General features: G+C 37.1%; 1 protein-coding gene across 1 annotated transcript; it reads right to left on the bottom strand.

Moving 5' to 3' along the window:
- Positions 1-10,857: 10,857 nt before the first annotated feature.
- Positions 10,858-11,538, bottom strand: LOC140160124 (uncharacterized). Its single transcript, XM_072183402.1, has one exon. It carries the CDS (start codon positions 11,536-11,538, stop codon positions 10,858-10,860), a length of 681 nt encoding a protein of 226 aa, XP_072039503.1.
- Between the last annotated feature and the right edge of the window lie 210 nt (positions 11,539-11,748).

The raw sequence follows: 11,748 nt of genomic DNA, 5'->3' as shown, positions 1-11,748 counted from the left end.
TTAGCAGGCACATGTGGTTTTTACCCAGAATTGCAATTAAACCCTATACTACATTTGTACATTCATCCTTTGAAGATGTGGGTACACAAACTCATACTCTGCAACTTGAGGGTAAATTTTGCACTATGATTATGTAATTGAGGTTATTGGACTATGCCATTGGGATGAGACACTTGTGGTCTATAGTGATAAGATCAATTAACGAGGCCTCTTAAACTGATGGCCATTGTTTGCTAATTACCATAAAATCTATATACCGTAGCGGTTATTGCCAAAGTTACAATATGGTGGCACAATTGGGCGGCAAACAACACGGCATACTAATTATACATGTTCTACATTGTTGTATTTTAAAACACTGAAGACCAAAATTGACGTAAATGCCATCGGAACTGCATATGTGTTTAGTTGAGTTGTAATCACATTGATTTGCTTTCGTCATTTATGTAGTGATGCGAGAATGGGCTTAATTTTATGGCAACCAGCGTTTTGTTATGTTCCAATACATTTGGCTCGCGTGCATGTGAACTTCACATGTTCAGATAATACAAAAGGATGTTACCTGAGGTCTTGTATCGAGGATGTTACATTAATGAACATTAAGAAATAGATGTCTCGATGATATTTATATGGACATTGAAAAAGTCCTTTTGGATCTCGTCAAATTGAACCATCTTTATTAAGACTTTCAGTATATAAAGAAATAATGTATCACAGACATTACGTTCATGCACAAAACATCACATTCTTATTATGTGAACATTAGGCCGAGTAAAAAAAATACATGTTTCTCGTCCGCGCCCTCCTCCCATTTTGAAGATTTTTCAAATTTCTTTTTATTTTGTAAACTTTCAGTTATAACTTGTTGAAAAAGATGTTTCAGACGTTGAAACTTACTTTGTAAATGCATAATACATCATTTCAGAAGAGTTTTGTGATGACTAGAGGGGCCTACCTCTCAAAACAATAGAATAAAAAGGGCCTCCTCCTTTTTCTCAGATATCAATCTGTATGTCGAATACCCAAAATATGGTGCTTAATACAGGTATTTAGCGTCGTTTTCCAATAAAAAATAGAAAATTAAAAGCCCCTCATCCTCCTAATTTTCAAAAACCCGGACGAGAAACATATTTTTATTTTTACTTTGCCTTATATGCCCATAACTACATAGTTACTATTTTACTATTTGCACGTCAACATATTTTTGTACTTCGTTTTATTCAGCACAATATCAATGCTTAATAACTAAATAATGCGATCAAGCAAAGTCAGTGGAACCTCGCACAATATTCAAATTAGGATATAATGCAACAAACGCAATATTTCCTTTTCATTCCTATTGTATCAGCAACTCTGTCATTGCTCATATCTTTACAACTAGTTGTACCATTTCTACCCTAGAAAAAAATCATTACTATTAAATCTCAACACCATACAAATAACCCTTTCACGTCCAGGCTCACATTGGGCGCCCCATTCCTGTTTTAAAGGAATTTTTATTAGGCCTGATATTACAAATGTGAGTTGGGGATCGGAAGGTCTTAATTTCTGAAAGTAGTAAGGACTTATATATTTGTCCAACATATCCCCTTTTTCGAGATTGACCCAGGGTAATCTCGAAAACGGGGACCCCCAACACGGGGACCCAGTAAAATCTCTTCATAATGCTACAAATACACTTTGTTTGAGGGGGTCCCCGGTTTTGGGATCCCCGTTCCATCCTTCCTTTACTTCCATCATGCATGAATAGATAATCATGACAAAGTGCAAATTCATATTCTACAACATGTCAAAACTACAATACTCAACCAAATTAAAGGATTAGACACTGACCACCAGCATGATCCGCATTTTATGTTCTGTTCTTATGGTTCTGCTAACCAAATGGGACTTAAAATGCAATGCGTTCTGTTGCCCGATCATTGTTGAAGGAAATGACACTCATCTGATTAATACAAGAATTTGAAATAGCAAACAGTAGGTGGAATATTGAAGGTGCGTCCATGCTAGCAAGTACACATGGTAAAATTGAATACAAATAAAACATTATTATCACCTGCTCGAGGTCAAAGGTATAATGAGGTCAATCAGAATCCACCGCCTGGTATTCGTGGCTCGTGAGCCACAGTAGCTCTATTTATATTTTGATGTTATGAACGGCAATGTATAAGTCTGCACAAAGAGTAACGCAGCTGTCATATATATGCCTATAACTTCAGCACTCATAATTGTTTTCACAATATTTTAAAATAAAAAGAAGGATGATTTATTTACACGCATTTTGATACCAAATATATCCAATTTTGTTCAATATTAACAATACAGCAGTGTTTGAAAACACAAATACACGAATTTAAAAGTTGCAGCTATTTGTATTGATTTGAAGTAAGCGCGAAGATGTTAGAGACATTGCGACTTCCAAACGTAGACATCGGACGTACGTTGATCTATTCAAAACCACTCTCCTGTATCGAAGCGAGGTCACGTATTTAGCTATTTTGAAGATATTCCACGTGCGAAATCGACGTAGATACATCGTTGAGAATGCACAAAATTTGTCCATTTCACAATATGTTAAAGACAGTCAAGGATAATGAACATACGAAGGAAAGTCTAATTACTATTATGATCCTTTTTGTTTGTAACATATCATTATAATAAAGGTACAGCGATGTGTTAAAAATGGACTAAATTTAAACGCAATATTCATACGCAGAGATTGCCCATTGAAATGTGTGTGATACTTTGCGTACAAAAAATGACATTGCGATTTCCCATTTTGGATTTCAACGTAGAATAAAACGCAGATGCTACGTTGAAATATGCTGATTTTACCTCATGTCTAAGTCCATGCAACGAACCCAATTTTCAGGACGAAAAAGTCTCATTTTGAAAGTAAAGTCATGATGTAGTGATCTTTAATCTACCAAAATATATGTTTTTGGGCAACTATAATATTTGGGGAGCACAAAAAAACAATTAAGTTTAATCAACATGTAGGTCAAAATTTTAGTCAAAATCAAAAGCGGCCTGTTTGAATTAGGCAGAGACTCAGCTGTTATTTTTTTCAATCACTATGCCCTCTATCGACCTAGATTAGATTAGATCAAATATTATAGTCTTCATTCCAGCTGACTTGTTCTCCTTCGTGACGAATGAGCACAATCCAGTTTGGAACCGAGACTAGCAATATTTAACACCGTATTAACGTACGTAAAAACGTACGTTCCACGTGCTGCGTTTGGAACATCGCAATTTCTCTAATGGTTGGCTATACGTGACACAGTTATGGCATAATAACCATTGATCGCTGTAAACTGCAACTTTTAAATTCGGGTATTTTTCTTTAAAAGCACTACTGTGTTGTTAATATTTGACAAGTGGGGTATCAAAATGCGCGTAAATAAATTGTCCTTCTCTCTATGCTGTAATAGTGTGAAAACAATTATTAGTCCTGAATCTATAGGCGTATTTATATCTATAACAGCTGCGTTAATTTTTGAAGACTTTAGTTTGACGTTACTTCAGCATTACATGAATCTAATTGCTTAAAAGTTGATAATTGACAGAGGCGCTTGAAAGTTATAAGCGTATCTAAATCGAAGTTACAGTTTTTCTGGGACACCCTGAATATTAAATACGAGACTAAGAATAATTTAGCACATGTAGAAGTTGTGCACAGCAACTTCTTTTCAAGAAGGCATTTGATTCTGTAATGTTTTCAATTCTATGGTAATATTGTATTCCAGAGGGATTGGACTGAGGCAACCTTTGTAAATGTCAACAATTGAAAATTTTAATAAAATTTGTATTATATCCAGAATTTCCCATTCAGAATGCAATTTGGTGTGTCTGATATGCTCTCAGGTCCCATAAAAAACTTCGTAAAAGTGGGTAACCTTAAATACATTGAATTATTTGCCAATCAGACTGAACAATGCGGCAAAGTGCAAAAACAGAACAGATTGTCTTTTTGTAAAACCAGGTCATGCAATGTTTGAACCTTTAAAAAAGTAGCATAACTCAGAAAACACAAAACATTTTACTGAAAATATTGCTCTTTTCAAAGATACTAATCTTACAGGTGCGAGTGATCAGCATGATGTGAACATTTTATAGAATTATGATCCATATGTCTTTATCCCTGTTCTTTAATAATCTGTGTACAATGCAGTGGAACGGCGTAACGTCTAATGCAGGGTAATACATTCAAAAATAGTGTAAACCCATTGCTATGATATTTCATCCTGTTACATCACTACTTTTACGGCGAAATGAAATTGGTAACCTGATAATTCTTTTTTTTCTTCTTTTTTTTTTACTTCTAGGGCCATAGAAGCTATATACTTCATGCATTATGAGTGCAAACACGTCTTCGGTGAGTTCCACTAGAATTATAACCTTAATATAGATCATGCAAGATAGGGTTTATTACTGAAAATCACTTTAAAATTCACTATTTGCTGCATATTGAGTGCTGTGATTATCAGAATAATGCTAAAACGGAGGTCATTTCAAGGTCACCACAGGTCAACCAAAGGTCAAATGGGGGTAAAATTAGTTTGTCAAATTTAAATATAAATGAGTATAATGTGATGTTGATATGATTCAAAACATGATAGAATTCATTTCAAGGTCATCAGAGTTCAAAAAAGGTCAATTTTGTTTATTATATTAAACTTTTTGCAAACATTTTTCACGAAAAGATAATTTGGTCTAAAGTAATTTCAAGGTCATCAGAGGTCATTTCAAGGTCATGGCCGGATTTCGTTGTCTTACAAGACCGCAACATATCTAGTTAGCAACTGCGTAGTTAAAGGAAGAAATTTTCATTGTTTTAAATTATCTACTTTCATAGAATTATGACCAATTATTATAGTACAATACAATACAACCAAGCATTTATATAGCGCCCTCCAAGGACCACATAATAGGATCATATAATAATAATAAAACAATAATCAATGCAATTCTACATAATAAACATACAATTTCCAGATAAGCAAAGAATTAAACAAACAAATGAGTTTTTAAATTGGTTTTTAAGATGTCCACATTTTTCGCCTGCCTGATGTTGATTGGAAGAGAATTCCATAGACGAGGACCTGCTGTTTGAAACGCTTTGTCACCGGTGAGAGTCATGGTTTTCGGAACAATGAAAAGTGTTCTGTCAAGTGATGAACGAGTGGCGTACTTTGGTTTGCGAAATGTGATCAGTTCTTGCAGGTATTCCGGAGCTTGTGAGTTGACACACTTGTATGTGATGACAAATAGCTTGAATTCGATACGCTTAGGATCGGTAGCCAATGAAGATGGCTTAACAGAGGGCACTAGATGTATCACGGCCAACCATCAGTATAAGTCTCGCGGCTCTATTTGGTAGGCGTTGTAGACGAGTTAGGTCATATTCAGTGGCTCCAAAAAGCAAGGTGTTACCATAGTCTATGCGAGAAAACACAAGAGCTTGAACAGCCAGTTTGCATGTGTCCGGATCTCAAAAAAACGACGAATCCTGGAAAGATTGCGTCGGGGATTGCGTAGGTGAAAACTGCCGCACTTCACAACTGATGAAATCTGACTAGACATGTTTAAAACTGGATCAAAAATGTCTCCAAGATTCTTCAGTGTCAATGTAGGCTCAATGATGACACCATCAAGATTTAGCTTGATACCCGAAAAATTACTTATGAATCTCGAAGACGCAGCAATATATAACTCAATTTTTTTCCTGGTTTGGCTGCAACTTGTTTTGTGACATCCAAGATTTTATTTGATGCACACATGTCTTGAGTCTGTTAGGAGCTCGCTCACACTCATCAGGAATTCGCGGGTCGAATGAAACATACACCTGGGTATCGTCTGCATAAATATGAAAACTGACATTGTTCCTGCGCAAAATGTCCCCAACAGGATGCGTATACATTGTATATCCCCTGGGTCCTAAGATGGATCCTTGCGGCAGGCCAAAATTCAATACATGCTCGTTGGAGAACTGTCATGAAATACAAACACGGTTTTTCCTGTTTTTAAGATAACTAGCAAACCACTTTAGAGCGCAACCCTAAATATGAAAAGTATGACAAAGTCTGTTGACAAATATGGCATGATCGATTGTATTAAATGCAGCTGATAAGACTGCATTCTTGTTGTCAATTGCTGAGACAAATGTCATTCTTTACCCTAAGCAGGGCCGTCTCGGTAGATGGTTTATAAGCAGATTGGAATGACTCATTTAGGTTATTTTAATTGAGATGCTCAGTTAACCTATTGGAAGCTACCATTTCAGCAACTTTAGCAACAACCTTGATATTTGAGATGGGCCTGAAGTTCTTAACAATATTAGGATCCATACCCTGCTTCTTAATAACGAGTGTTATGATAGCATCTTTTAAAGAATCGGGAAAAATGACAAATTAAATGACAAGTTGACAATTTCAGCTAAAATTGGAATGAAAAGAGTCGAATTGTCTTTGAGAAGCCACGTCGGTATCGCATCGAGCAGACACGATTTATTAGAGCACTTCTTGAGAATGTGATCGATCTCCTCAAGGGTAGCTGGCTTCAATTCATGAAGCTCCGTAACATCATGACTCTCAATACAGGGTGTATCAAAATTAAGTATACAGTTTGAAAAATGCCGCAAGATTAAAAAGTGTGAGGTCTTTGGTCAAAATTCTCTAGTTGATAACTTAATCAAAATGTTGTCCTCCTACAGCTGAAAAATCACTGGCGTGTAACCATTAATAAGGATTTGGTGGCTACTTTTGTGAGCCAAGTACAAAAAGCAGTTTTTTTTGTAGATAATGTATTTAGCGATAGTCTTTTGTCACATTGATAATCGGGTCTGTGAACATTTTTCAAATATCTTCTAAGTAACAGTTAATTCTATTGGCAACCATTATATACGAGTACTGAATCTGCCCTAAAATGATATTATAACGTAACGACGTAAATTCAATAATTTATTTACTAAAACAATGAATATGTGTATCACACACAATTAAAATTTAACCTTACCTTGGTTCCTGCACATCCCTTTATTAAATGAATATTTTTATTAAAACTAATTCACGTTCGCAGAATTGGTGGTTGAGTAATGGACAAGTCACACCAGGAAACAAAGGACTCTCACCTTGGAATCCAGAACATGTGGCAAGCTATCGAACCGCGAGAAGCGAGTACGACAAATATGCATTACGACTACGCATAATGGCAATCATGTTGTCAGTATTGTTTGTTGCGGTAATTGTTAACCTTGCTTTAACTGTATCTGGTAAGTGTTTTTTTTTGCGATTGTTTGATCGGTGATATAGTCACGGCTGTGTCTTTTTCTTACACGTTGTTAGTCCAGCTTCGGCTGGATTCTTGTAGTTCTTCTTCTTCTTCCTTATCTATGACTTTGCAACAGGGCATATATATATATATTCTTCTTCTTCTTCTTCTAACAATTGGTAGATTTTGTTTTGGCTACGGCAATGGGTCATTTAACCATTTAATTGGTGATGCCATAAAATCAATTTTCTCTCATTTAATGAAATTGATCATTAATTTTGAAATACTACAGTGTGCAGTATCATTGTAGATTAATCATTGAAAGTTTTGAATGTGAATTCAAAACTTGTGACATGATATATTGTTGGATTTGATTCATACAAAACCCGTCCTTCCTTTATTTTGCAAATTCTTCAGATTTGACGAAAGACCAAAGTATCGTTGGAATGCAAGGGCCAAAGGGAAATCCAGGTAAGGTACTTTAAAGCATACCATTTTAGAATACATAATATGTGACCGTCCACGGCGAATGAGCCGTAAATTCCTCCCCGGTCAATTTTGTTTTATTTCGTGTTTAAAAATAAACATCATAAACTTAAAAATGGTATATCATTTGACTTCAAACGATATCCAGAAGCGAGGTTATGGTTTGTTAAACTTTGCTCCTTCAACAAAATTATAGCTTTTACATTTTTACATGTGTCTCTTTTTCCACATTGCTGGCAATATATATCAAACAGTCATAATTGACGGTCATTTCAAATCATCCCCAAGTCAACGAGGTTTAAGAAAGTTCTCTCATTGTTAATTGTTGGTTATGCATACCTGTACAAAATACAATGCCTGGTAACCCACCACTTGAACAGGATTTAGCAAAAGCAAACAAAAACCAGAGCTATTAAAAGTTCTATAGCCGGCCATCTAAGGTAGAAGCTTATTATCCACTTCAACAATAGGATTATTGATTAGTTTTTGACTATCAAAATAAGACGGAAGTCGGGCCAGCTTAAGTTATCGATGAATACGACCTTCGTACACATTTTACACCGTAACACAGAATACAATTTAGGGAATTTACGGCTCGTTTGTGCTGCCGGGTCACATATGCTTTGGAGTTTTCATCTTACAAACTCAAAATTATTTGACACTGACCTGACAGTTTCGTATGTCATGAACGACTTACTTCTTCATTGGTATCACATCGTCCTCTTTGCTGGTGGTAAAACAGCTCCATCATATTGTGGCGTGGGCGTGGTCTTGAGGAGAGTCATGCACTTGACTTAATAAACAGTAGCCCCGTCTCTATTCATGACGGCAGCTCCTCTTTTGCGGATCCATATTGATTCTCTGATGTACCAGTATCGCATCACACTCCTTCTGTCTGTTTCATACTGCAGTTACTGTTCATTTTCCTATACCATTGACGTGTGACCTCTACAAACAGTGTATGTTAGAGGTATAGGGCATTGCCTAGTTAACGTCACTGTGTGAAAAATAACCGGCCAATAAGTAATAATTTTATTTGTACACTGCATAAATTGTGTCTTACCTGAGGACACTATTTTAAGACGCGACTTTGAAGCCAATTTTTAGCCATGTCCTTATGCAAGTCATGTCTTGCATGGAGACATGGCTTGTGGAAAGACAGGACTTTGAACTATGTCCTTATCCAAGACATGATTAGCTACAAGACATCAACAAAGTATGTAGCTAGCCTTAAGTCATGTCTTATATTATAAGAGCAGAATGGGACATGTCTTACTTCACGTCCTAATTAAAGACACATTATCGAATAAGTGACTTCTAACAAGTCACTAATTCTTCGAGTCGTGTCTTATCGCAATTTCATATGTCTCTAAACTAGACATGACTCATATGCATACAGTCCGTCGGTCGCAACACATAGTGGCGTATAGCCATTTTCCAAATTTTCCGTTTCACATAGTGGCGTATAGGATTAGAGCTAGCTAATATCCTATAATAGTTATTCCTTGTTAACTATTAAAGATACAGTTTAATAGTTTGAACCTTTAACTTTAATTTCAAATGGAATCGGGTCACTAGCAGATAACAGTGGAGGAGTATGGACTCCGTTACTGGTAGCATATCCTTCAAAAACGTTTTGCTCGGAGAGTATTTTGGCCTTCACGTACGCCATTATGTGTTGCGACCGACGAGTATAGCAAGCTAAGCGGCTCAGAACGTGGGACTAGCTACGCGCAGCTTCTTTCTCGTTACGTGCAGCTTATTAACCAATCAGATTCGCGGTTTTAAACACGTGGAGCTGATGTAAACATCCTCTCTCAAAAATATTACGTTGTTAATTTTTGTAAATGAAAATATCTGTAGTATATCAGCAAAAAAATGGTATAGGTGCTATTAAAGTAATATCTGAACAGAATGATGATTGTTCTATATTTAGGGGGCTATCATTTTCTTCGGAAGGGGATCCCAAATATAGGGGGTCATACTTTTTTTTTTTTTAAAATAAGGGGGAGGTGGCCATAAATTGATAATGACAAAATGTAGGGAGTCACAAGATGACTACAGATAGTGTGTTTATTGTATTCAAAAAGACTGATTTCAATACAATTTTAGCCTGTCTAGGGGGTAAGGTGTATCGGTGGTGGGAGTCGGGGGTCATAACATTTTGATGCCGTAATAGTGAGGGCCGCAATTTATTGACGCCGACTTTTTGTAAATTTAGGACCCCCCCCCGTTCCGAAAAAAATGATGACCCATTTTACTCTCTCCATATTTACACAGTGGCATGTGATATCGCTTTCCCTGCAATATCTTTACACAGCGCTTTACATCAGTAGTAGTTGTTGTTTGACCTTCATATCCCCTGCACCGCTAATACAGCCCGAGTATAAAGTTACTTGCTATTAAACACGGTGTAAATTTGGAAACACTAAATAAATATGCTTTGTGTCATTTTAGCCAGGCATTAGCAACATGTTCTCTTGACACGTGCTGTGATTTGGCCTCCTTTACCCGTTCGTTATCTATGCTAATTCCGTAAATTAATTACAAGATAATAATTGTGAAAGAGGATACCTATAACTATACTACGCGCAGCTACCGACCCAACCACGTGATTAAATTTGACTATTTTGATTGGTCAAACAGCTGCTCGTAACGAGAAAGAAGCTACGCGTAGCTGTTCCACGCTTTTGGCCCCCTTGGCTTGCCATAGACGAGTCATGACTAACCACAAGACATGTGGTTATGATATGACGTGCACAAAAACACTAATTAAGACATGTCTACTGAGGAAATGTCTCCATGCTAGACACAATTTTTGCAGTGTACTCTCTGAAATTCTAGAAAATATAGTTTTTGTTACATGTCCTGAATTTTTAGCTAATTTAGATGTTTGGAAATATTCGCACTTTGGTGTTTTAGTAAGGAAGGGCACGGCATGGCGTGCAAAATTCCCTGTGTAAATCGAATGCAACTTTTAGTGACTATCACTCACTTGTCTCATCTCATCTCATCTCATCTGTATAGTCAGCAAGACATCATTTCTCGACGCATCACGCTAACTGTATATAAACCTCTGAATGATGCTTGCATTAAATTTTAATTTTTACTTTTGGATTGGTAGTGGTCTTTAGCTGCTGACTTGAAACTCTCAAGACTATTACAATTTACCGCCGATGGAGGGAGCTCATTCCATTCTTTTACAGTCGTTGGGAAGAAGGAGTCTCTCCAAGCCGCCACCTTCCATCTCATAGTCTGGTATTTTTGGTTATGTCGTCTCGTCTGTCTGTTTGTCTTCACAACGTAATTTTGTAGGTCAATGTCAACCAACCCGTTGACCATTTTATAAAACATAGTAACTCTGGCAATCTTCCTTCTGGTCTGCAGAGGCTGCCAGTTGAGGTCGGCCATTAACTGGGTGACAGTTCCGGGCATACGGCTGTACTCTTTCATGCAGAAACGAGCCGCTTGGGTCTGCACTTTTTCCAAAGCGTTGATATTGTGTTTTACATGGGGATCCCACGCTGAGGTAGCATACTCAAGTAAAGGACAAACAATGGCTTGGTAAGCAGTGACTTTCACCTCCTGCCTGCAGTCAGCAAGGTTTCTCTTCAGAACACCCATTGCTCTCTGGGCCTTTTTGATACTAAGACTGGTCTGTGTTCCCCCACTGAGAGTGTTGGTAATTTCTCCCAGATAAGGGTGAGATGTCACACTCTCCAGCTGCTGCCCACAGAAAGTGTAGTAAGGCTTGGTTGGAGCCCTGGTTGCTATGGACATTGAGGCACACTTGCTGGGATTAAAACTCATTAGCCAGTCCTCTTGCCATTTCTCTAAGGTTTGGAGATCCTCTTGCAAAATACGGGTGTTTCCACTGCCGTCAATAGGAGTATAGAGTAAACAATCGTCTGCAAACAGTCGACAAGTTGACCGCAGTTGATTAGGCAGATCATTTATATACAGCAAAACCACAACGGTCCTGTTACCGTA

This window comes from Amphiura filiformis, chromosome 9 (genome assembly GCF_039555335.1).
Source record: "Amphiura filiformis chromosome 9, Afil_fr2py, whole genome shotgun sequence".
NCBI classification, from domain to species: domain Eukaryota; kingdom Metazoa; phylum Echinodermata; class Ophiuroidea; order Amphilepidida; family Amphiuridae; genus Amphiura; species Amphiura filiformis.
Note: the sequence above shows the minus strand (reverse complement) of the source record. Positions and strands in the feature narration are given on the sequence as shown.

Excerpts from the sequence above, each read along its gene's own strand:
- LOC140160124 (XM_072183402.1), bottom strand. The coding sequence starts at position 11,538 with ATGTCCATAGCAACCAGGGCTCCAACCAAGCCTTACTACACTTTCTGT.